Source organism: Lygodium microphyllum, chromosome 2, assembly GCF_053477565.2.
Source record: "Lygodium microphyllum isolate KBCC chromosome 2, Lygodium_microphyllum_v1.1.10, whole genome shotgun sequence".
In the NCBI taxonomy this organism is placed as follows: Eukaryota; Viridiplantae; Streptophyta; class Polypodiopsida; order Schizaeales; family Lygodiaceae; genus Lygodium; species Lygodium microphyllum.
In genome coordinates, this window is record NC_141136.1 from 142,458,590 (window position 1) to 142,486,484 (window position 27,895).

General features: G+C 42.0%; 1 protein-coding gene across 1 annotated transcript; it reads right to left on the reverse strand.

Annotated features, from left to right (window-relative positions):
* Positions 1-27,701, reverse strand: LOC148040415 (uncharacterized). Its single transcript, XM_087699440.1, has 2 exons — positions 27,444-27,701; positions 1-920 (listed from the first exon to the last, which is right to left on the reverse strand). The coding sequence occupies exons 1-2, from the start codon at positions 27,514-27,516 to the stop codon at positions 328-330; spliced, it is 666 nt and encodes a 221-aa protein (XP_087555566.1). The 5' UTR covers positions 27,517-27,701; the 3' UTR covers positions 1-327.
* Positions 27,702-27,895: the final 194 nt, after the last annotated feature.

Sequence of the window (27,895 nt, forward strand, 5' to 3'; positions counted from 1 at the left end):
GCTGAATCCACTGAGATTTGTACATAAAAGCTATTAGAAATTTCCATTGAAATTGGAAGAGCAAATTGGTAGTCTACCTAGTAATTAAAAGAAGAGATCACTCTCTCATGATGCAGCACCACGGTCCACAAGTAAAAACCAATCAAGACAACCTGACCTCAGACATGTTCAGAAATGTGTGAAGATTGGTATGTTACATTTATTGAGTTCCAATAGTACAATTCAATAAACAGACAATGGTAGCACTAGTGCTGCAAATACCCTGGACTGAAAGGGTCCGTATCAACACAAGTTTGAATGATCATTGTACATTTTGTATCAGTCTCCTTAAAATTCTGTACCATAATCTACTTCTGAGGGAATGGTTTCTCCAGAGTACTGATTGATGAGGAAATGAACTCCCACTGAAATGTCATACAACATTAATCCAACCCTTCCACCAAGCCAGCTTCCAATATGACTTCCAAGGAAGTAGCCTACACGCCCAAGACTTGCCTCTCCCTGAAAGCCTCCCATGTAAGTGCCCACAACAGTCCCCACACCCCTCATGAAAGCCTCATACAGTGTTCCTCCATAGTAAAGAGCCTCAAACACTTCCCAACCTGCTGCTGAAATCGGCCCCAACATACGCCGGGCTTGTCTTGAAGCCAACTTCTCTGCTTTACCGCCAGCACGTTTGGCTTCTTTAGCTGCAACATCCGGAACTTTTCCTTCAGCCAGAGCATTTGCATAGCTGATCTCAAAAGCCCTTTGCCTTACTCTTGCAATATGTCCTGCTCTTATGCTGTAAACATATGATTTGGCTCCTTCTTTTGCAATACATGCCAATGAACCCGTACCAAAATCAAAGCAATTTATCCAAGTAAATTTTCCACTTTGTGAAGAAACATCTTCTCCAACTAACTGCCTCGCTTTTTCAGCTGTCACAGAAAAGATAAGTACAGCATTAGAGCTTTGCTCAACTTTAAAACAAAGAACCAAACAGCCCACTTGTTTACTTCTTAGTTCAGATACACTTAGGAACCAAACAGAGGTGCAAACTGCTAACTTCTTTGGATCACTTTGCCAGTCTTACCCTTGGACTTTGTGAGAGTGCACAACAGAAGTGGAAGCAATAAATGCAAGACACGAAACACAACACAATGGACAGTGAACATGGAGAACAAAAAACTCAGAATCATAAGCAGGCAATGGAATCAATAATGAGAGCACAAGAATGGGTACAATAACACCAGGGTAACCAGAACTGAGTAACCAGCCACAGAGCCTCCAGTACCTCTCACCAGCCTCAGAACCTCGAGTACCTCTCTTTAAGGATACAAGTGATGCCAAGATGATCAAGAGTGGGAATGCCTATAAATAGGCTACAGTAGAGCACAGCCAGTGAAATCCAGCTGTCCAGCATATCTAATATGCAACCCAACTGCCCAACAAAAGGCATAATAAAATGCCCACTAAAGAGTGCCCAAACCCATTATATGCAAAAAGCTAGCACCCTCTCAAATTGCAAGTGAAACAATAGATAAAATATAAATTGATAATACCACAGAAGTCCCTAGGAAGCACCACCATGCCCATACCATAGTGGGAAGTATACCTAAAACTGTACCATAATACATCAAAAATGACAACAAACAAGACCACAGGTACTCAAGCCTTGGCTGATCAAACCAATACTAAGGTGCATTGGAAAAGATACTAATGTTGATGTCGATAATTCTTGAACCTCCATCACACAGAGTAGAACTACTGAATCTCTTTGCCTATCACAAACAACACTACAAAAGCACATCATGACCATGGATTCTCTGCTTCAGTCATCCTGCCACAAGGGTCTCCCATGTGAGAACCCACTAGGAGCAGAGCCGAATCGTTGTTGTATCCCATCATGGACCTAAAGGCACACCAGCTTCAGTGTTTCGAAGATGCCAAACAACTTGGTGCACGCAGCAAGCCATTCTTAGGAATCCACCGCATCAAAGATGAGGCCAAGATGCTCCACTACTACCACCTCTCAGTCTCTCAGCAAACACAAGTGATAGCATCACCAAGGCTAGAAAGCAGATTCCATGGTCATAGCTGCTTTGACTGCCTGACCAAAATCAGAGCTGGAGTTGGACAAAGATCAAGAATTTAGTTCATTGCTTCATTGAGAGTATCGTTGATGTCAAGAGTGTTTCAGGCTCGAGTTTCTTGCCATGCTTTTGTAAATGTTTCCATCGTGGATCCCCTTGACGAATGCTTTTATCACAGCCTTGGCAATGGGTATTTCAACAAACTATTGGTAGAAGGCAACTGCTGCAAACGAGGATGCTGATGCTGGACAACAACCCAGAAGCAAAAGCAGCCTCCAGGGAGGGGCACTGGCAAATGGCAGCAGCCAGATGATAAAGGAGAATGCTGATGATGAAAATGTAAGAGCTAGCAGGTCTTCATAGGTAAAACTGTCATGAGGACATGTATTTTTAAAACCTCACTTAACATGTGGATTAATTTTTAACCACATGGTTAAGTAAATGTTGCACATGTGAGGTGTAACTGGGGTTAGAGTAAATTTACGAGCCCGAGACCCGAAGAAATCATGGGATGTCAAAGGCAAACCTTGCTACAAGCTATGTCGCACAGATACTTGGTGGCATCTAGTGCCAATTGCTAGTCTAGGTCATTTATTTGGCCATAAGTGTTAGTTGGTGACACTAGAGAAGTGTCATTTAAAGGTACCTAACGCCAATTTAATAGTCAAAGATGGTGCAGAGACACTCGGGAATGGAAGTTGCGTGGCCAATTTAATTATTGGCTAGTCAATTTATTTTTTAGGGCATTGAAATAATTATTAGATTAATTTTCAATATTTCAAGACTGAAAATTAATATTTAATTATGGATAATACTGAAAAAACCATTTGGGAAAGCTGCCACTTGTCAAAAATGCTCATGCAAGATTGAAAAACTTCTTTAGAGGCTGAAGAGAAGGATTTTAGTGTATTCAGTCTACAAGAGAGAGGGAGGAGATGTTGTTGGTTTGATTTGCAGCCATTGGAGGACATTTTGAGGTAGCCAAGTGCAGGAGAAGACCAAACAACAGCAAGCAGCAACATCTACAGGCTATTGAGACAGGGCAACAGCAGTAAATGACTGATTTTCTTCAGTTCTTTGCATCTACAAGCTGTTGAGACACGACAGCAACAGTAATGACAAATTTTCTTCAAATCTTCGAGAAGAGAGTCTGAATTTTCTCTCTCCTCAGCATTCTCTCTCATCTCCCAGCCTTTCTACAACCTTGCTGCAAAGATAACAGCATTGAGATCACCAGAGGCTGAGAAATTTCAGATTTCTTTGCTATAGACCATTATCTGCAACAAAAATTAGGGTTTAGCAGCAACCTCAGGAAGCATGCCAAAAATTGGAAGCTCCAAGACTTGGATTCAACAGGACTGGAGCTGTTTTTAATCAAATTCAAGTGGAGGGACCAGCAAATCAATGAATTTGGGGCATTTTCCATCTCCATCAAAGTGGGTGAAAACCAATTGACTGTCCGAATCAAGAGGCAAGTCAGATTGAAGACTTGCTAGGCTTTTTTGGACAGCAAGGGGAGTTGAAATACAGAAAGGGATTGGGAGAATCCCATTGTGCATCAACTTCTTCTTTGATTAAGTTAAATAAATACCGAAAGGGGCATCAATTTTGGAGCCAATAGGGTGTCCAATGTCCAAGATTATATGGTAAAGTGTGCATTTCAATTTTGCGAATTTGTTAATTGCTGTAAATAGTGCTTAATTAGGTTATTTACCACCCTATCCGAGGAGAAAGTTGGTTTCAAAAACATACTATGATCTGTATGATGGCAGCAATAGGAAGGATCTCCAGATTAGTTGGTGGCAGCCCAAGCACAAGGGAGGTCGGTTGGCAGCAAGGTTGACACCTCTAGGTGAGGGATTTAGCAATGTGCAGTAGGGACTTCTGGCAGTTGCCATCTCCTAAGCTAGGGCTATTTTGTATAGTTGGAGAGATAAGTGACAAGAAAAAGAAGAGGCAATGCTACTTCTATGGAAAGGAGATAGCGGCTTTGTGAAAGGAGGATGCAAGGAACTTGGTTCATCAGGATGGATGTCATCAAGAAATGTTCATTCATCTTGATCAAGGATCTCTTTATCATGCACTTTATAGAGGCCAATTATGGTGACAACCTTATCATTTACTTATTAAACATTGAGCAATAGGAGGAGGAGAGCATGTGAGACTACATCTCCAAAGTAGTAGCATCAACTTACCCGCAATGGCTGCATTTTATCACCCCCAATCCCAATCTATTGCATCAACATCATCACTAGAGGTTTTGCTGCATTCGGGATCCATTCTCAAAGAATGACACTCTCAAATACTCTCCCTCAACCTGCTTCCACAAAAGATGGTGACTATTAGACAATCTCCGCTTCTTGACCTCCCTCCACACTTGTATCACATTCCTTCCATTCATTCATTCATTCATTAGCATGCATTCATTCATTACTTTCTTCTTCTTTCTTTTGTGTTATCATCTGAATCATAGTGACAGGAAACGGCCGAAACGGCCGAAACGGTACGTCAAATCGCCATCCCCAACACAAGTCGTCGTGGGACGCGTTCCGAATTGGTGGAACATCCCCTGTCCCATTTCAAACAGGGAATGCAGTAGGAAATGTGTTCCCTATTGCATTTCCTATTTGAAACAGGATAGGGAACGCCACATAGCACCACTTACCTTCAGCCGGCCACTACTCCCGTCCGGATCATCAGCGAACTACGTGTTTCACCCGGCCCCTACGTGTTGCTCCCGCTCGAGATCGTCTGCCCATTATTCCTGCCCCCATGACCAATCCACAGTGCCCCCCATTCCCTATTGCAATGCACTAGTCCCAGCCGCCTGCGGTCAATCCCCCATCTCCTCCTGCCTCCAACCTCTCTTCTTTCTCTTCCTTCTCTTCCTTCTCTCTCCTCCTATTCCTTCTTCCTTCTTCCTCCTCTTCACTTCTCCCTTCTCTTCCTTCTTCTCCTCTTCTCTTGAGTCTTCCTTCTTCTCCAAGTTCCAAGTTCTCCGTTCTTCTCCTCTTCTCTTCTTCTTCTCCCTTCTCTCCTTTTCCCTTGTCTGTCAACTCTTGAGTGAATCTTGACTCTTTAGCCTTCTCCCTTCTCTCAAGCCTTCAATTTTCAGCCTGAAATGGCTTCATCTTCCCGCCCCGCTCGTCGAGTTGGTGATCGAGGAAGAAGGTCCCATGATTGGTCATGGTGGGAAGAAGCAAATACTCACCGCCCATTGAGTGGTGGAGGATCTCGACCATGGACTTGCAAGCTTTGCCCATACAAGCAAACTAGTGGAGCAAACAAGATAATCCATTGAGCCGAGTATTTGCATTTCGAATTTTTATTGATTTTAATTTTTCAAAGTTACTTAAATATTAGAATATGGAATACCAACTGCCGCTTGTTCCATTTTAATATTTATGCATAATCAAGTCCGAGCTCATCTCCTACATGAGCCAAATTCAGAGATACAGTTTTGTCTGAATGTGACCTTGGAGAAGCAAAGGGGAGCTTCGTGACCGTATAGCAGGTCAATAAGCTTATCTTGCATCTAGACCACGACGTGTTGCAATCCACCCTACAACTTTTATAACACCATCCCCATCAAATGTATCTAGAGCAAGGTCGGTATCAAGAAGTGCTACCTCCACACCTACTGCAGGCATTGCATCGGCCATGGCATCAAGAGTGCTACATATTGCACGTAGACAAAGCACACTTGATGCTAGTTGGGATCCCAAGAAGAAGAAAGAGGTGGATACATCAATGGCATACTTTTTTTATCATGACCACATTCAATTTCGTGCAGCCAGGTCAAAGTATTTTAAATTGATATGCAAGAAGATTGGTAAGTATGGCCCTTTATATATACCTCCATCATCAGAGACCTTACGCACCACTTTGCTCGACAAGGAAAAGCACCTTGTTGAGCAAGCAGCAATGACTAGAAAGAGCATGTGGGCTAAAAATGGAGTTTCCTTGATTGCTAATGGTTGGAGTGATACACGCAAGCGATCCATTCATGGTATGGTTGCTTATTCTTGTGGGAAAATGTATTTCATATCTTCACATGATACATCGAGGACAGAAAAGTCAGTAGATATACTTGCAACAGAGTGGATCACAGGTGTTGAGCTTATCGACCCAGAGCATGTTGTGGGATTTGTTGTAGATGGAGAGCCCGTAAATAGGACAGCAAGTGCTATTATCCAGGGATATTATCCGCATATCACAGTTTCATATTGTATGGCTCATTGCTTGAACAACCTACTAAAGGATATTTGTAACCTATTGTGGATTGTACCTATCATAGAGCAAGGAGCTCAAATGGTTAGCTTTGTTTTAAATCACCAGTTTCTTCGCCATCACTTCTCTTTGCGGTCGAAGAAGACACTTTTAAAATACTCTGATACCAGATTTGCCTTTAACTTCTTGATGCTAGGTAGGTTAAGAGAATGCAGTGGTGCCTTGAGACAGTTATTTCTTAGTGATGAGTTTACCTCATCAACATTGGCAGATACTCCTACACGTATCTTATGCTTGGAGAAAGCAAATAACTCCACTTTTTGGGATGATGTAAAGCGGATAGATGCTATGGTATCACCTATTATACATTTATTGAGGGTTATGGATGCTATACAACCTTGCATCGGCAAGGTATATGAGGCTATGGATAGATTGAATGAAAAGTTACAGGAGTTGGCACCAAATGATGAGGCGTATAAGGAGATACGTCATTTAGTTGTGACAAGGTGGAACTCTTATAGCTCACCCATGCATGCAGCTGCATTTGTTGTGGATCTTGAGTTCCAAGGCAAGGGTCAAGAGAATGACACTGAGGTTATGGATGCATGGAGACTTATATCGTCTCGTCTAGTGCCAGATCATGACACTAGACGAAAGATCAGAGATCAACTTTCATATTATAGGACTTTCGAGGTTTTTTGGTTGTGGGGGTGCACAGGAGGATCACTGTAAGATTGGGACAGCTTTGTGGTGGGAGGACTATGGTTCGGATAGTCCTGAGTTGCAGCAACTAGCCATCTGTATTTTGAGTCAGTCAGTTAGCTCCTCTTGTTTGGAGCAATTGTGGAGTACATACGCCCACATTGCTTCAAAGAAGAGGAACCGTCTTGGTGTGGAGAGGGCAAACAATCTAGTATTCATTAGTGCTAATTTGAGGATGTTATGTAACAGTATGACAGCAAAGCCCGATCCATTCACAGAGTGGGAGATGCAACAAGAAAAGGAGACACATGCTGATGTTGAGGGAGATGCAGTAATTCATGGTACACATGATGATGAGGCTGCTACTTCAGGAGTAGCTAGAGCAGCCTCAAATCATAATCATGATCTTTGATTTAGTTTACATATCATGAGTCTCATGATACATGACACATGTACATTGTATATGATATTATGATCATTGATGACAATGTGATACTTGGGCTGTTGACAATTGTGCCATGCCGATATTATATTTGTACTTGAATCTTGCAGTTGCCCTTTGGGCTATTTTGGCATGCCGCATTTTGCTTCAATCTAGAGATTAGACTTTATATTTATAGTTCTTTTTTGGGGCAATGAGCATGTTTTTTCAAAGATTAGACTTCAATTTCATATTTGTAATCTTTTAAGTTTTTTGGCAATGGGACCATAGACATGTTCTTTCAGCTTAGACATTAAAGTTTAGTTCATTGTTCATTGTTTTATCATTTATGGCATATGTATTATGTATTTTATTATTTATAATTGAATAGCTTACCTCTTGAGCCTTGTAAGTTGCAATTCAATTTCTAATGAGTAGTTTTAGAATGATGCATGATATCTTGAAGTTAAAACTTAAAATGATTTGTCCTTGTGGATTATATACCTTGGTTTTAAGTTTTAACACTCCAGAGTCCACATGGATTATGAGTGAAATATTAATTTTTTTTCATGAATTTTAATTTTTTATATGTCGTTCCCGTTCCCACGTCCCCTTTCCCTAGGTTTGGCGTTCCTGTCCCCGTCCTCGTCCCCGTTTCATGTTTCTATGGTCTGAATTCACTGTATTTTAATCATGTTCATACACTCAAACTAATTTCTCTAAGTAAAACCAACCATATCTTCACATGGTATCAAAGCCAATGCCCTTCCAAAGAGTATCTGCTCACTTTGCACGAGCCACATGAATCTAACTCATAGTGGCTTAAACTCCATCTTGGAATCCTATGGCGTCCATTCAAGTTGCACCTTCATTGGAGTCCCTAATAAGGTATTATGGTCCCGATGTGAAAGACAAGGCTCCATCATCTTTTTCCATATCTTTCATCTCATCACCATTCAATGAAGCCCAACATCTTTTCATATTTCTAGTTCACAAGCTGCTTCTGAAATGGGCATAAAGCTAACAAGATTGGTCCCCTCTCAATCAAGGGAGGACAACCCACTCACGGTTAGCCAAAAATTCACGCATTTATCTCAGCCATCCCTAGGGTCAAATTTGTATAATCCCTTTTATATGAGCCTGATTTTATCTATGTTGCTCCTATTTTTATGCAAGAACCAGTTGTAAGTCATCATGGAGACCAAGATGGGTACCAACATGGACAAGGGAAAAACTTTATGATCAAAACTATTCCATCAAGTTTTTCCAAACCTTTTGTCTCATGAGTATGGTGCTTTGCATTCTCAATTCCCGCCCTTTCCTCCCAATTCATTTAATCTCTAAAGTTATTTAACATTAGATTTAGAGCCCTCTTTCATACCCACCGAATTGAGTTTAAGCACATGTAATTTACCATTCACATGCAAGCTTTAAGGCTTCCCAAATGTGTACTATCTTGCACCCTAAAGCTTCATTGCCAAGAATGCCCCTTGTGCACTATGTGCCACCCACTTACTCGCAAGCAAGTCACACTTTGTTCTCTCGTCCAATCGTGTGGGGCATCCCCCTCCAGTCCACCATGCCACCCTCCTTGGTAGATTAAGAGCACGCACCTCCCTCCTTTGCTAATGATCCACCTACCTCATTAAAGGGACAAGGGAGTGGTTATAAATCACCAAAGATACTACTTATACACTATATCTCCCTCCCCATTGATCAAGCCACAAAGATGGCCATTGTCATTCAAAGGCTTAAACCGGACTTCAAAAACAATATAAAAATCTTGAATCAGCCTAGACTTGTCTCCAACGTAATATCATCAATGCTCTCACCAACATTAACCAAATGAACGACAAATCTGTCCATTCACACTCACAAGTATGATGCATAAGAATACATGTTTAATACATGCAAATCTCAATTCCAAACTAATTCGATCTACTTTATGAAGCCTCAACTCTATTCATGCATCAATCCCAATGCTTTGCCCTAACCTTTGTATACTCAATTTACTCTCTATTTGAGTAAATTTCCACTTGCACTTTAGATCTGCATTGCTGTCACGGCAAACCAACATTCAATTCATGTCCAAAAACAATGGATAATTGCTCTGATCCCTATAATATACATTCCATTAGGTATTGGATTGTCTGTCTTTCATTTTTCTATGCATTTGCCAAAATGCCCTAAGATTATATTTGCGTCCTCATTGACAAGATGCCCAAGAAAAATTACAAGTTTAGTCAAATAGTCAAATTGACCAGAAAGCCTAAATGACTAAGACTTTTCTACACGAGTAGTCACATTGACTAGAAGCCCATATAATGAGCAATTTCAGAAAGCAAAACCAGATGCTGATGATCAAAGAAATAAACCATGAACCAGTGAAGCTATACAATTAAACTCTCCAGAATCTAGATATGGTAACTCCTAAAATTTAGAAGATTACTATTTTTGAAAGTTGCTCAAATGGAAATTTTGTTCACGACAAAGGCTCTAAAATTTTACAATGAACAATTTTATCTTCAATGACTATCTCAAGTTCTTAACCATTTGAGAGATTTTTAGAGTAGAAGATTTAAAAGTTTTTTTCTCTAAAAAAGTAACATGTGGCATCTAGAATAGGCCATGTGTTATTTTGAAGAGACAAGTGTCCTTACACTTATCATTTTCAACAAATACTTGTCATATATAACCTCTACTTTTCACTTTTGAACACCCAAGCCCTATACCTATGATTGAAGCTCTCTTTTCATTTTGAAGATCTCATGCTTTCTACTCTCTCTCTGTCACTCATCCAAGAAGCACTTTTTACTTAGCTTCATCTAGTTCAAGCACTAAAGAAGAGAAGTAGCTTGCTACTTGAAGTATACAACACATGTCATGAGGACATGTATTTTAGAAACCTCACTTAATATGTGGATTAATTTTTAATCACATAGTTAACTAAATGTTGCATATGTAAGGTGTAACTGGGATTATTAGAGTAAATTTACGAGCCCGTTGTTGCGATGCTATACGGACACAGTGTGAAAAAGCATGGAATGCATCATCATCTGACTTTCTTATTAATGAAGAGAGTCAATGTAATCTGAGTCATCAATACTAGTGTGAGTGGCTTGAATTATCCAAAAATACTAGATTTTTTTATAATTTTAGCCTATTTGATTATCCAAAAATACTAGATTTTGGATAATTTTAGCTTATTTTTATATTATTTATTGTAAAAATCCAAAAAAGTTAAAAAAAGCTTCTAGATTAGGATGGCATGCCAAAAGCAAGTTGCTTTTTCAGTTAGTTATGAGATTTTTCATAAAAAATGGCAGATTGCGTCTCTTATCTCTACTTCCTTCTACCTCTGATCCCAGGTGGATTCGACCTTTCGACAAAAACCCCTCCGACACCGCAATCCAAGGAAATCACGGAATATCAAAGACAAAAGTGCTATAAGTTATACCGCATAGGTACTTGGTGATATTCAATGTCAATTATTGACTTAGATTATTCTTTTCACCATAAGTGTCAGTTTGGTGATACTAGAGAAGTAACATTTAATGATACCTAATGCCAATCTGATGGTTAAAGATGACGCAAAGACACTCGAAAATGAAAATTGCCTAGCCAATTTAATTATTGGCCAGTCATTATTTTTTTGGACACTAAAATAATTATTAGATTAATTTTCAGTATTTAAAGATTGAAAAATAATATTTAATTATAAATAATGATGTAAAAAACATTTGGAAAGGCTACCACTTGTCGAAAATGCCCATGCAAGACTAAAAAAGGTCCTTAGAGATTGAAGAAATATATTTTAAATGTATTCAGCTTGCAAGAGGGAGAGAGGAGATGGTGATGGTTTAATCTGCAACCATTGGAAGACCTTTTGAGGTAACCAAGGGCAAATGAAGACCAATCAACCGTAGGAGATGTTGAGCTAAAACATGCATTACTTACTGATTAGTCTCTTAAATAGCCCCAAAACACACAAAAAAATGTTTTTTTAGAGTAAAACCCTAAAACGGGGAGCGGTTCGAGAGAGTTCAATGGATACCCTAAAACGGGGAGCGGTTCGAGAGAGTTTAGTGGAAACCCTAATTTTTGGGGCATCCTTCCATATCTATAAATAGATAGACTGCCCCATTCAGCCTCATTCCGTCTGTGCAGGTTTCTCACTCCTCGTGTAGATTTCAGCCATCAACCTCCTCCCACGTGGTTGTCCAGCCCTCGAGACCGCTACCACTCCATTCGTGTTTGCTCCTGCTGCTGGCGCCTTCATCCATGCTGACGTCAGCTCTGGCGATATCATCATCTGCTGCGATCTGATCATTCAATCATCACCAGCCACATCAGACACTGTTTCAGTCGGCTATTTACAGCAAACTGTGCACAATTTCAAGCCTCCGATCAGCAGTACACTGCTGCGTTTACCAGTTTCCAGCCTCCAGACTGCTGCATTTTGGTAACCAGCCTATTGCCATTCACTATTCAGCACTCCTACACTCCGACTGGTAGTCACTGACTTGGGATCCGTCTCCGATGGATGTCACACTCCAACATTGCTCTGCCCTTGAGCACACTGTACACTCTTACATTCATTTACAACATTTCACTTCAGAGTTGTGTTCTCTCTTTCCCTTCTGTTTGTGTTTGAGTTTCTATATTTGAACTTTGAGTTTTGCGTTTAGGATTTGAGTTTTTCCCTCTGTGTCTGTGTCTATGTATATCTCTTTGTGTTTCTATCATGGTCATACACTCTATGTGTCCTCAATGCAAACCGTAGCAGTTTTCTTCACATGGTATCAAAGCTGGTGCTCTCGTAAAGGGTATCCTGCGAATATTGTGGAGAGCTAGTCTTTATGCGAGGCACACAATATGACTCGTAACCGAATCACAATGTCCCAGACACCTCCTTCTCTAGTTTCTATGATGTCTTATTAAGCTTCTCCATCATTGGAGGCCCTGAGACAACATTATGGACTTGGTGAGGAGGACGACACTCCACTTTCACCTTCACCATCTTCTACTCCTATTCCAAATATCACTAACATGACAGAGGAGGACTTTGAAGAGTACTATTGCATCAAGTACGGTGATGTTTACATCTCTCCTACCAGTTTTGCTACCACATCCGAACCGGTTAGTGAGACTGGCCACCTCTCCGATCATGGAGGACATACGGCATTTGAAACGTTTAGCGATCCATCTTCATCATCTCAGCCAAGTCCAATGTCAAGTTTGTACAATTCTTTTGTGTTGCATGAATCAAAACCCTCACCTGTTTCTTCTTTTGAGGTACAGGATCCGGATGGCTTTGCGTATGTGAACTTCAATAGAGGGGGCTCACGAAGCAAACGAAATTCAGGTACATCTACAACTTCTGTTTCATTTGAGCATGTCACAGACACTTCTCACTTCCCTCCCATCCCTCCCTCTTCTATATCACACCTTGATCACCTCTCATCATCTTTCCAAAACCTTGGATTACACTCCACATCTGCATCACACACCCTAGGGATTGGATCTTCCATCTCCGCTCCTAGCCTCTTTTCCTTCTCCACCCCATTCTCTACCTCTTTGCACCATGGTACTTTGTTAGGGGGGATACCACCCTTTAACACAGTGTCTCTCACATTTCAGCAAATGAGCACACCCATAACTCCTAGGTCAACTATGATGGGCATTCCTCTCACTATCCCCAGCTTCATATCTCCCATGACCACTCATACGTAGGGGTTTCCATCCTCAGCTTATGGTGTGTCTTTACACTCTCCTTGGGTTACACCTACACAAGGATTCCCATCTTCTACTCCCCGTGTCCCCATCCCACCTCCTTGGATTCCTCATGTGGCTACCATGCCCATACCTAGTCCGCCCATCCCTACCTATGGATCCACCTTGCACACTTTCCGCATGCCTGGTGGGCACTCTAGGGCCCATTCCCAAGTATACTCTACTTCCCCATCCTACCCCCACTACACTTTTTTATACTATCCATCTCCAAGCACTATCACTCATATTGCAATGGCCAAGAATGCCTTCACGGATAAGACATGTTTTAACGGATCAAATTTCACCACTTGGTCTAATTTCATGCAACAAGTGCTTGAGTCTCAGGGTCTTTGAGACCTCGTCATTGGTTTAGAGCCTATGTCAAACCCTCGACTAGCTCACCCTGATTACATCCATCAATGAAGAGCCCGCAATGCCACAGCCAATGTTGATCTGATGCATGGATTGCTTCCTGAGTTTCACTCTTGCAGCACTTCCCGCTTACGTCAGAGCATTGGAGTTACCTTCTCGACCACTATCGGCTCGTAATCGTACTCGGCACATCAATCTCAACTTTGAGCTTCAAGAGTTCTCTATTAAAAAAGAGGATGATCTAAAAGTCAAGCTGGCTGAATATAGACAGTCGAGTTCGCTACTACTGGCTCTCCAAAGTCAGATGATGATCAGGTTACATTCTTCTTGAATAAGTTGCCCGAAAAGTACTTTAATTTAATTCAACACATCATCTCCCAACCTCGATTGCCAACCTTCTACGAGTTTGAGTGCCAGTTCTTGCGTTACACAACGCTACATGATCAAGTCCACAAGAAATCATCATCACAACCTTATTCAAAGCAGAGGGGGTTGGTTGCCTCTTCTTCGGGAGGACAAACCACCAATGGCAAGAACTCGTAAGATGTGAAGGCAAGCCAATCAAAGGGTGACTTCTCTTCCTCACATGGAACCAAAGAATGTTGGGGGTAAACGCACCTCTGCCTAGCTACCCGTGTATTACTACACTAACAATATCCGCCACTGCACAATGCAGGTGGCAGGCGCCCGTCACCGTCACTTTATTCTTTATTCTTTTAGTAACAGTTTGAATAAAGAAAGACCCAATCACACATTATAACTGTTGGAGTTTCCATTTGTGTCTCTCTCTCTTCTTGCTCTTGATCTCCGCCATAGCTCACTTCCAAGCAAGCTTCGATCCTTCTCACCTTTCAATTGGTATCAGAGCGAGGCTTCTTGACTTCCCGAGCTTGGTTCATGGCATTCTAAGCTTCCATTCAAATACCTACAGCATTGGGCCTCCTTCCCGACAACCATAGCCGACCTTCCCGAGCTCCCATCACTCCCCAACTTCCTAAGCACCTTCTCGGCCTATTGAGGCACCCTCAAGGCATTGCTACAGAGGTATTGAAGTGTTCCTTCAGTACTTTTATTTACTTCTCACGTTGCAGTAAATCAGGGCAACCATAGCTCAAGCCCTTGGAGCTTGTATCTTGCTCCCTCTTGCATTTGGGCACTTGAGGCTTCTTGTGTGCCTCCCTGAGCACCCCCTGGAGCCTCTAGCCACCACCATTGAGGCCACGTGGATGCACAGTAGCAGAAGCAAACATCAACAAATTTGCGTCATTTTTTTGGCTGATTTGGATAGCATACTACAGCAGCTCACCTACTCTTCAATGTTGGCCATGTCATGCTTCTTTGGGCTTGGCAATGCACTTGGCAATGATCTCTAACATGTGTTGAAGCCTCCTTGATCATTGGCATTAGATTTGGGTCTGATTTGTACATTCCCAGGACTGTTTACAGCAGTCCCACAGTTATGTTATGCAAAAGTAACATTGGCATCTAATGCTATGCTTGCTTGGGCACTTTTACTCAACCGGTTTGGTACCTATTAATGCCCGATTGTTTGGGGGATGCAAGGCACATGTTATGCTATCATTTTGGACTGATTTTCTTGCTGAAAATACTCAGTTTTGAATAGTGAATCACTACTGTACAACAATGGGCTGAAGCCTATTACTTCATGTTTGGTTATGCCTATTGGTTTCGGGCTATGTCTTTGGGATATGCAATGAAGTATTAACCTTTGTGATACGACATCGAGCTTGTCCTTGATTCCAGATCTTCATTTGAGCTTGAGCTCGGCTTTGGAATGCATTTGATGCTCCATCTTGGATGTACATATGGCATGTATGTTACCTATGTCTGACCGGTCTTGACATGCTTGGCCTATGCCACTACTACATGCTAGTTACATTGTTTGAAGCCGATTGCTACTAGTGCCTTGCCTTGGCTTGCATCACGCTTCCTGGAACTTACTTGGGATATTTCTTGGCTTGCCAAAGTTGTATTTGGGATATAGTTGATGTCTATGGATGCTCTAATTGGAGACTACATAGCTTATATGCTCATGATGTCTTATTGATGCTTGGTCTTGGATCTTTTGTCACTGGTGCTCTTATATGCCTTTCTTGAGCTTCTTGGCTTGATCCATACAACTTTTGTGCCAGTGGGAGCATCGTTGGATGTTTGACAGAGTGGGTGGTTTATGCTATTGAGCTTTAAGTCTTCTGAGACTGGAATCTTCCTCACTTGGATGTTGCATGGTTTATATGCCGTGGTCCGCATACATGTACTTGGGCTGGTTTGGGCTTCGCACTCCCTAAGCATACACCTCTTTGTGTCAGGTCTTGCCAGTGTTGTGCACACTTTGCCCTATTACACAGGGAGTATGCCCGCTTACTGACCGATTCGTTTGACATGCTTGGGTGTCTGTATGACTGTCATATGCTGATTTATGCCGGTTTGATGCTGGTTATGCTTTGACAGTTAGTGGTTAACTTGGTGCATTGATTTTGCCTACAATTTGCTCTCATTGTACCTGGCTATAATTTATTACAACAAGCAGTTATGTATGGACTGATGTGGAATTTTCATGCTGAATCATTCTGATTTTATGTACTTTTGATGATACTTGGTGGGCAACATCATTAGCTATCAGTTCGTGGTCATTTTACCTTGGTTTTGGTGGTATTTTGGCTGTTTACAGTAGAAAGCAGCAAGCAGATTTGAACTGTCTACACTGTTTTGGACTACATTATGGATTCTTCTTCCAATGACAGTGCTATCTTTAACATCACTAAGCTTGATGATACAAATTATACCTATTGGAAGAGCCAAGTTTGGCAGGTATTGGTGCAGAAATCGCAAATAAAGCCACTAAGGATACATGGCGAGCAACCTGAAACCATGACTGATGATGAATGGGATGAGCTTGATGAGTTATGCAAGCCCACCCTCATCGTGTCTCTCATTGAACAGGTGCATTACAATGTGGTTGAGGAAGCACAGAGTGCTTGGCACCTTTGGGATAAAATTAAGAACCTCTATGACAAGAAAAGTCTAGTAAGTCAAATGTATTGGCTGAAGCAACTTACGGACCTGCGCATGAAGAAGAATATGACAATGTTTGCTCATTTGAGCCAGTTCCATGCTATTCTTAAAAACTTGACTTCGCAGGGTATTACCTTTAATGATGAGGTTACTCCATTGTTTTTGCTTGGGACTCTAAGTGAGTCATGGGATGTATTCCACACTGCCTTATGTGCTCCTGCTACTATTTTGAACTTGCTTGATGTAGAGAGTGCTCTTCTGCAGGAAAAGATCAACCATAAGAACTTGGATACCTCGTGTCGCATGCTTTGACTGTTAGAGACAGAGATGGTAATGGCAAGAATGATCGTGGAAATGGCCGTGGCAGAGACTCGCAGAAGTCTAAGTCTAAGTCACATGGTAAGTCGCACAGCAAGTCTCGTGGGAGAAATGCTAATGTGACATGTCCTCATTGTGGCAAGAAGGGTCATATACGCCCACTATGTCATGAGTTGCACAATGAGAAATGCAAAGAGAAGGGGAAAGACAAAGTACAAGAAAAGTCCTCTGATCACAGTATGCCTGCGAAATCCAGTGTGAAAATCGAGGAGATAAATGTCATGCAGACTAATGACTCCGATGGGAAGCACATACTTACCGCTAGTTCTTGTAAGCTACGCCATTGACCGATGTTCACTCTATGTATGCACAGTGCCGGCTTTTGGATTCTGGTGCTTCATTTCATGTTACACCATGCCATGAGTGGTTCCACTCCTACCGCACTATCTCTGGTTCAGTTCGCTTGAGTGATGACATGTCACTTGCTATCGTTGGCATTGAGGATGTACAGCTGCAATTCTCTACTGGCAGTACTTTTCTGTTACAGGATGTACATCATGTACCTGCACTTACACGCAATCTTGTGTCTGCAAGGCAGCTTGATGATGCTAGGTTTCACGTTTCATTTGGGGATTCTACTTGAAAAATCACCCGTAGCAGACTTGTGCTTGCTAGAGGTGCCAAAGCTAGCAGCCTCTATCCTCTTGTAGTTGATGGGTCCTTTGTTGACCATGTTTTGTCAATGGGTTCCATCCCACATATATCTCTTTGGCATGTCCGTTTGGGCCATATGTCCTTGAAGGGAATGAAAATGTTTTCTGATTTGCAGTACTTACCACCCCTTGACTGCGCATGTTTTGATTCATGTGAGCATTGTCTTTATGACAGAAAGACTAGGAATACGTATAAGTCTAGTAGGACACACATGAGTGAGCCCCTGGCATTGGTACATTCGCATGTATGTGGACCCATGCCCTGTCAGTCTATGGGTGGTGCAAAGTATTTTGTGACGCTCATTGACAATTTTTCGCATAAAATCCGAGCTTACCCCATTAAACTTAAGTCAGAAGTCTTGGCTGTGTTTCAAAGATGGCTTATATGGTCGAGAACCAAACTGGGCATAGGCTGAAATGCCTTAGGACTAACAATGGGGGAGAATATGTGTCACATGCTTTTGGGCAACTATGTGACAAGAGAGGTATTAAGCGTTAGTTGGCCACCCCCTATACCCCACCCCAAAATGGTTTGGCTAAGCAGATAAATAGAACCATCTAGGAGCATGTACGCAATATGCTTAGCCGTGCAGGCTTACCACAGAGATTTTGGACTAAGGCAATCAGTACAACTGTGCATGTCATAAATAGATCACCTTCTAGTGGTTTGGATTTTCACGTTGCAGAGGAGGTATGGACTGGGAAACCTCCATCTTATGCGCATCTACGTGTCTTTGGATGTAAGCCATTCTACCATGTGCCCAAAGACAAGCATACTAAGTTCGATCCTAAGAGTGTCAAATGCATTTTCCTTGGCTATGGGGATGCAGGCGAGGGTTACCACCTCTGGGATCTGCAAGCGTAGAAAGTCATCCGCAGCCATGATGTAGTCTTTCATAAAGACAAGATGCATAGGCAGCTTGAGAAGGTGGTAGAGATATGCAAGATTATATCCTAGGAGAAGCCACGTGCTCCTACACAGCCAGTTGGACAACCTGCAGCAGCAGTTGATACACATGGCCAGGGTATTAAACTGGCCGTAGATGAGACGGTCTACTAGAGATAGACGTCCACCTGATAGATTTGAGCCCTCTATACATTATGTCTTGGTTACATATGTAGAAGAGCCTCTTACCTATGATGAGGCTATGCGCAAGGGTGACAATCACTCCTGGGAGAGGACTATGCAGTCTGAGATAGACTCCTGCATAAGAATATGACTTGGGATTTGATTGCATTGCCTTAGGGCAAGAAGGCTTTGCCATGCAAATGAGTGTACAAGCTGAAAAGTACCCCTGGAAATCCCAAGCTGGCTTATAAGGCAAGACTTGTCACTAGGGGTTTCAAACAGGAGCATGGAGTTGACTTTGATGAAGTCTTTTCGCCTGTGGTCAAGATGACCACCCTACGCTTGGTTTTGGCCTTAGTCGCACAGCTTGACTTGGACATGTATCAAATGGATGTCAAGACTGCATTCTTGCATGGGGATTTACATGATGAGATTTACATGGAGCAGCCTAAGGGCTTTGCAGATCCTGGCAAGGAGTACCTAGTGTGCAAGTTGAAGAAAAGTCTTTATGGCTTAAAGCAAGCACCTAGGAAGTGGTATCATAAGTTTGATGCCTTTATGCAATCACAGGGCTATAACAGGTGTGCTATGGATCCGTGTCTTTACACGAAGAAAGCTTGTGATGGCTCATTGCTTATTCTGGTACTTTATGTGAATGATATGCTCATAGCAGGGAAAGCTCATGATGAGCTGGATTCTCTTAAATCTCAGCTGAAGAAGAGCTTTGAGATAAAGGATTTGGGACACGCCTCTCACATTCTTGGTATGCGTATTAAGGGCAACAGGCATCAGGGACTACTCTACCTCTCACCAAGGGAGTACATTCATAAAGTCCTTGAGCATTTTCGCATGCAAGACATAAAGCCTATTGGCTGTCCATTACCTTCTTATGTGAAGGTTTCACAGGCCAATTGTCCACAGACGGATGAGTAGAGGGCCGACATGGCCAAGATCCCTTATACATCAACCATGGGCAGTTTGGCGTATGTCATGATAGCCACTCGTCCAGATATTGCCTTTGCAGTTGGTGTTGTAACACGCTATATGGCTACACCTAGCAAGAAGCATTGGGATGCCGTAAAGGGTATCATGAAATACCTGAAGGGCACAGCCGATATATATATTTGCTATGGTAGCCAGGATATAGGAGTTGTGGGCTACACAGACTCCGATTATGCAAGATATGCAAAAAGTAGGAAGTCCACTTCTGGCTATGTCTTCATCTTTGCTGGAGGGGTTGTTTCTTGGATGTCCAGGGTTCAGAAGTATACGGCTCTCTCTACCACTGAGTCAGCGTATGTTGCAGCCACTGAGGCTTGCAAGGAGACCATATGGTTGGGCCGTTTGGTTCATGACCTTGGGATTGATACTATACTTACATTGCATTCAGATTCTATGAGTACTATTCAGCTAGCCAAGAATCTGCCGGTCCTCCATGCGAAGACGAAACACATTGACGTGAGGTATCACTTCATACGTGGGGTCGTGGAGGACAAGTCTGTTGACCTTGTCAAGATCTCCACTGACGAAAACCTGCAAATCTGCTTACAAAAAGCCTCACTACTGAGCGCTTTGCCTTCCTTAGGAGATTGATGGGCGTTGGATGAGATAACGTTTTTCCTCATCCTGTTGTATATGTGTATATTGTACTGTCTCTTCTTTTTCTTTTCACTCCTCACTGGGACAGATTTGCCTTTAAGTGGGAAGTTGTTGGAAGTAAAGGCGTCTCTGCCTAGCCACCCATGTATTACTACACTGACAGTACCCGCCACTACACATTGCAGGTGGCAGGCACCCATCACCGCCACTTTATTCTTTATTCTTTTAGTGACAGTTTGAATAAAGGAAGGCCCTGTCACACATTGTGACTGTTGGAGTTCCTATTTGTGTGTCTCTCTTCTTGCTCTTGCTCTCCACCATAGCTTACTTCCAAGCAAGCTTCGATCCTTCTCACCTTTCAAAGAATCTAGACCTATCTAGCAACAACTCCCTAAGAAAAACCGGTTTTGCACACACTGCCAGAGAGCAAGCCATGTGCACGAGGAGTGTCGCTCCAAGGCCCAAGGCCTTCCACCTAAAAAACCTCTGCAAACCGCTACGACTACACAGTCCAGTGGGGCTACACCTTTCGCTCCTGCTTCATCTGCTCCTTCAGCACCTGTTATTGCTGCTTAGACATATGGCTCGAGTACAGCCTCAGCAACCCATCTTTTTCACTACCCCTAAGGGACTAGCTGATTGGTCTGCAGGTTCCGATCCCATTGCACTTCATGCTTCTATCTCACCTTCCTCCCCACCTCGTCAAGCGTTCCCTTAGTGGAGCCCTGCTACTGGATGTACATGATGGTGGCCACCTTCTTAGATCAGTATGTCTCTAGGTCCTTTCGGATACCCTAGACCAATCTAGCATTCATTTTTCACACTCTTATAGTCGGACCCATAGGATTCATTGTCCTTAGCTTTTCCCTTCTTTTGTCTTCTACTGCATTTACTCACCCACATACACATTCATTGCATTTATTTTGAGTTAGATTTTCTTTATGTTATGTTTTGCTTTGGAGCATCTCACCACTAACCTTTGTGTTTGCAAATTCTCATCTCTTTTGCAGGGTTTTGTCTTTCAGTGTAGGGCTAACTTGCAGATTGCTTCGGTCCTACCTAGGCTAGAGACATGGGGATGCAGTGTGCACGTTGTTCCTTTCATAGTTTCATCATCCTAGAAATACTTACTCTTCTTCCAGAATGGCGGTTTCCCCTCCTGAGGCGGATCGTGCAGCATCTCTCTCGATGCTATCATGGCAATGACTTCTACCTTGCTCTTCTAGCGAGGTGCTTCATCCACTTCCTCTTCTTTCATTCCTTATGGTTCTCAACACCATCTAAAGACCGACATCACGCTCCTCTTCCTTCTTTGGCATCTACATCTAGGTTGAGAGGGGATTCCTACCCTTCTTGGTATTCTACACGCTTCAGCACTTTGTCTTCGACATCGGCTTTTTCCCCCTATTGTACCGTACCCTTTGCATTGCATGATTTCATCATCTTTGTATTAGGACGCTTGGGCAAGTGAACAATTTTTCTATGAGGGACACTGTCCAAGTGGCACCTGTTGCATGAGCATTCTTCAGCATGTAGTATACTTTGCCTCTCACTGTGTAGAGCACCACTTGAGCGGATCCTAAGTTGTTTCCACTGACGGCTATTGTTACCATCCCACCATCCTTCATCACATGGATATCTCGCCTATTTTTCCTCGTCAACACCCTGAGTGGATGGATTAGCTTATACTATTTTGTGCTCCTCTCTTCTCCCGTCTTTTGGGTCACTTTTACTCAATTGGCCACATCCCATAAAATTTACCTCACTTATTCAAAAAAAAAAAAAGTTCCATGTAGTTCCATCCTCCTTTGTAAGGCTCAGTACGCGACTGGACAGCTGACGTACACCCTTTGTCTAATGCCTTGTCCTCTCTAGGGTGACTACTTAGATTCCTTTGGTAAAATAACCATCACCTCTGTAGTCTTGGAAGACCACTGGGCAGCTGACGTGCAACCTTTGTTAGATGCCCTGGCTGCTTTGGGGTGGAACGCCTTGGAATCAATAAACATCACAGTGGTTGGCCTAACCTTTCGGCTTAGTTTTGGGCCAAAGAGGAGGTGTTGAGCTAAAACATGCATTACTTATTGATTAGCCTCTTAAACAGCCCCAAAACACACTAAAAATTTCTCTTTTAAAGTAAAACCCTAAAGTGAGGAGCGGTTCAAGAGCGTTCGGTGGAAACCCTAAAACGGAGAGAGGTTCGAGAGAGTTTAGTGGAAACCCTAATTTTTGGGGTGCCCTTCCACATCTATAAATAGACAGGCTGCCCCCATTCAACCTCATTCCGTCTGTGCAGGTTTCTCACTCCACGTGCAGATTTCAGCCATCAGCCTTCTCTCATGTGGCTGTCTAGCCCTCGAGACTGCTGCCACTCCATCTATGTTTGCTCTTGCTGCCGGCATCTTCATCCATGCTGACGTAAGCTGCTGGCGACATCATCTGCTGCAATCTGATCATCCAGTCATCGCCAGCCACATCAGACACTGTTTCAGCCTGTTGTTTACAGCAGACTATGTGCACTTTCCAGCCTCCGATCAGCGGTATACTTCTACGTTTACCAGTTTCCAGCCTCCAGACTGATGTGTTTTGGTAACCAGTCTGCTACCATTCACTATTCATCACTCCTACACTCCAAATGGTGGTCACTGACTTGGGATCCATCTCCGATGGACATCACACTCCGACATTGCTCTGCCCTTGAGCACACTATACACTCTTACATTCATTTACAGCATTCATTCACTTCAAAGTTGTGTTCTCTCTCCCCCTTCTTTTGTTTATGTTTAAGTTTTAAGTTTTGCATTTAGGGTTTGAGTTTTTTCCTCTGTGTCTGTGTCTGTATCTATCTCTTTGTGTTTCTATCGTGGTCGTACACTCTGTGTCCTCAGTCCAAACCCTAGCAGTTTCTTTACAAGAGACAGCATCTATAGGCTGTTGTGACAGAACAGCAACGGTAAATGTTTGATTTTCTTCAGTTCTTCATGAAGAAAGTCTAAATTTTTTCTCCTCAGCATTCTCTCTCATCTTCTAGTCTATCTACAGCCTTGCTCCAAAGATTACGGCATTGAGATCACCAAAGACTGAGAAATTTTAAATTCCTAGGTTATAAACCCTAACAATATCAGAAATTAGAGTTTAGCAACAGCAGCCTCAGGAAGTGCCAGAAATTGAAAGCCTCAAGACTTGGATTCAACAAGACTGAAGCTATTTTCAATCAAATTCAAATGAAGGACTAGCAAATCAATGAATTTGACACATTTTCCATCTCCTTCAAAGCAGATGAAGGCCAATTGACTGCGTGAATCAAGGGGCAAATCAAATTGAAGACTTACTCGTCATTTTGGATAACAAGGGGAGTTGGAATATCAAAAGGGATTGGGAAAATCTCATTATACATCAACTTCTTCTTCAATTAAGTTAAAGAAATACCGAAAGGGGTACTACTTTTGGAACCAACAAGGTATCCATTGTCCAAGATTGTAAGTTAATTTACATTTCTCAATTTTCTAATAGATATTGTTGTTGTAGCTAAGTTGTAATCAAGGAATTACCACCCATCCACAAAAAAAAGGCTAATCTCAGCATACCAGAAGTTTACACACATTTTCTTTGATGATATTTTAATTCACTCAAAAGATGATGATGAACATAAGCAACACTTGAAAATCGTGTTTCAAGAACTCTATAAACACAAACTTTATGTAAATGGCAAAAAGCATGAATTTTTTTGGAAGAGATTCACTATTTGGACCATATTGAATCCAAAGATGGGATTCAAATGGATCCAAAAAAGATCAAGGCTATTATACAATGGTCAAAATTGACTAATGTTCATGAAGTTTGAGGTTTCTTGGGATTATGCTATTATTACAGGAGATTCATTAAATGATTTGCAATGATTGCTTGACCATTACATGATTTGACCAAGAAAGCTATGACATTCCGATAAACCAAACTTGAGAAGAAAGCTTTTGAAGCTCTAAAGTTCTATATCACCAAAGGACCAAAATTGATAATACCTAATTTGTCAAGACTTTTCTTTATGAAATGTCATGCTTCATAAAATTACATTGATACAGTCTTAAACCAAAAAGGACATGAAATTGCTTATGCAAGTAGAAGGTTACAAAATAAAGCAAAGAATACTGCTACCAATGAAAACAAGTTTATGGCCATCATTCAAGCTTTACAAGATTGGAAATACTATCTTTTAGATAGAGAATTTCTCAACAAAACAAACCATGACAATCTGAGATATTTTCTTGATCAACCAGAAACATGTTCGATGGGCCAATTATTTAGCTCGATTTAACTTTCAAATATTGCATATTCCTGGGAAGCAAAATAAGGTAGCTAATGCCTTGTCAAAAAGACCTCAGATTCATACAATGTCCATGATCCATCATACACATTTCATTAATACCAAGGACATATATACTTCTAGCAAAGGCTTTAAAATCATTTGGGAGAGTATCCAGCCTTGTAAAAAGGTAAACTTTTACATTATCAAAAATGCAAATCAATTTTTTGAGCCATAAAAAATTAATATGCTGAAAAATAATTTAATAAAGCTAGATAATACAGAAAATTGGATTTGGAAGGTCATCACTTAGCAAAAGTTTTCCATGCAATTAAGAAAAGACTGCTGAAGGCTAGAAGAGAGAGAGGAGAGTCACTCTAGAGGTGAAATAGTGAGCGAGTAAGCTGTTGCAGCCATCGCCAGCTGATCAGGGTGGTTTCCAGTCAAGGGGATCAACTCTAGGAGTAGGCAATAACAATGCAAGGTCCCTAGAGACCAAGTGACAACAGGTACAAAATTAAAAGACCGCATTAACACGAAATTATCGTACATTAAGCCCCAAATTTAGCCCAGAATAACAGTCCTAAAAAGAATCGTTTCACTACAGGGTCTTTTTATTTTATCAAAAGGACAAATGCCCAAAATCCCAAGTAAAGGCATGTATATAATTGTGGGCATCAAATTTCCATCTTCATCCCCATCATTCACTGATTGTGCAAGCACTCCATCATTATCATCATCATCATCATAATCATCATCAGCAACCTCTCCACCAGTTGTCCACACCCTATTGCAACCTGCAACCCACTCACCAAGAGGTGCCACCCCTACTACCAATCTGCCACCCTTGCTTCATGGGCTGCCGCCAGCCTATCTGGAGGCCCCTTCCTGCTCTCACCATCATTCACATCACTCCAACTGCTATGTGTTTCCCCTTAGGACCTGCTAGCTGCTGCATTTTCATCATCAGCATTCTTCTTCATCATCTAGTTGCCGCCATCTAACATCACCCCAACCTGGATTTTTGGTTCTAGGCTGCTGTCCGGCGTCAACATCTTCATCTGCGGCAGTTTTCTTCTTCCAATTCATCTCCAGGCACCTGCATTTTCGCCACCAGCTGCTCCACAACAGCATATGCTTTCATCCCCCTCAACTCCACTTTAGTGCATCAACATCATCATTAGTGGTTTTGCTGCACTTGGGATCCATTCTCAGAGGAAGACACTCTCTGTCATTCTCCCTCAGTCAGCTTCCACAAGAGACAATGACTCTTGGAGACAGTCTCTGCTCCTTGAGCTCTCTACATATATACCACATTCCTTCCACTCATTCACTCATTAGCATTCATTCACCTATTACATTCTTCTTCTTTCTTTTATTCACCTATTACATTCTTCTTCTTTCTTTTGCATTCTTGTCTGAGTTCATTGTGTTCATACACTCTTAAGTGCTTTCTCTAAGCAAACCCTAGCATATCTTAACTCCTTGAGCAGATTAGCATTCCAACCATGATCTGCACGAGAGGAACAAGCCTCAGGTCCAGTCACATCACTCAGAAGTGATCAGACAGTCCAAACAGCAGTCAATATTGAGTCTGATACAGCAAGCCCAGTATTTGAGAATTGTCAAAATCATAATCAAAGTTGGCCCATGTTATGAAACTTAGCAGTCCCCCAAGTATTCCAGTGCACACAATTTACTTGTCAACAAGTCTCATGGATCAGCTACAAAAGATTACAAAGCCCATGTTAAGATAGGCCCTGCAGTGTTCAGCCTGGCTGCTGGCTACAGTAAAACTGCATCATGCAAAAGAGTACAGAGGGACCAGTCTTCATCCGTGATATTTTGGCTCAAAGGAAATGGAGACCCTCTTGCATTGAGAGTATGTATGACAAAGGTCCCTTTGGTACATTATTCAAGGACTACTTTGACCTATAATGCAGAAAATGTCCACACTCCATCTGTGGCCATTCTCGCAGAACTAAAAACACCTCCCCCAGCCTCTTCAGGAGATTATGGGCATTTGTCCCATGCGTTCTATTTGCCAATGATTGAGTTCACGTTGGAGATCATAGGGAGTCCATTACTCAAGAAATTTCTTGAACAATCTTCCCTACAAAGAGGCTTAAGCTTAAAATACCAGAAGTCTGGACAATATCAAATGCACAGCAGCTCAAGCTGATGGTATGGAACAACTTTGTCTCAGAATGCCAGCGGAAATGGGCAAGAAGTGCAATGCTAATTTACAATACGGCAAAAGTGTGTAATGAATTGGCCACAAAAAATTACGCATGCCCAAAGCCAACATATGGAGGTACAGGTCCATCCACACTAGCAATTGATTGCACCAAGTCCTGTAGGCCTCATGACCTGCTTTAATCTCAAAAGCACACGCAGACTCACTCATGTGTGCACGCGTGCATGCGGCAAGCAAATGCCAGTTAAGTAATGGAAAGATCACAGATTGCCCACCACATGCACAAGATATTGCTGCAGCACTTTCGCAAATCCTCGTAAATGACAATTGAGAATGTATGCAAGAACCCGCGAGCCAGAACTTTCCCAGCCATCAATAGCATGCCCTTTCCGGTCATCATGAGATCAGGAATAATCAGAGAATCAGTCAGCGTAGTTGTTATTAGATCAGGAAAATCGAAAATTTGAATACACTGTATGTACACGTACGGAGCTCAGTTTGGTTCAGTTGTTGGAACTGGCATCACATTTGACAATAGAAATCAGTTTCATAGGCCCTGATATACAGAACACATAAAGCATGCCTGAGATCTAGAACAAAGCAAGCTGCACAGAGTAAAGCGTTCTCGCCTCCCCATACCTGCAGTTGCGAGGAGGAGGAAGACTCCCAGAAAGGAGATCAAGGACCATGTTTTCTTCCTGAGCGTATTCATTATACAGACAAGAAATAGACCTGCATCGCTGGAATCTTATCAGACGTTATAAAAAGGTGAGTTTGAGGCGTCAACTATGTGATTTTGTGTCCATAACAATTTAGTACCGTGCCTCGCGCCGAGAGAAGGCTGGGGTGCTTCCCTCCAGCTCTCATTTTCTCTCTCTACATGTTCTCTCTCTCTCTTCTTTTTCTTCTTTCACTTTCTTCCCTTCTCTCAGACTCTCAAAGTATGTAAATTTTATCTTTTTCTTATATATAATTCTCTGTTTACGTTTATATTCTCTCTCTCTCTCTCCCCCTTTTCTTCTTCCCTTTCTCCTAATTTTCCTTTTTTTGTTCTCTCCCTCTCTCTTTTAAATTTTATCTTTTTTTTCTCT

Excerpts from the sequence above, each read along its gene's own strand:
- LOC148040415 (XM_087699440.1), bottom strand. The coding sequence starts at position 27,516 with ATGAATACGCTCAGGAAGAAAACATGGTCCTTGATCTCCTTTCTGGGA. Across the intron at positions 921-27,443 it reads CCTCCTCCTCGCAACTGCAG|CTGAAAAAGCGAGGCAGTTA; the intron begins GTATGGGGAGGC and ends TTTCTGTGACAG.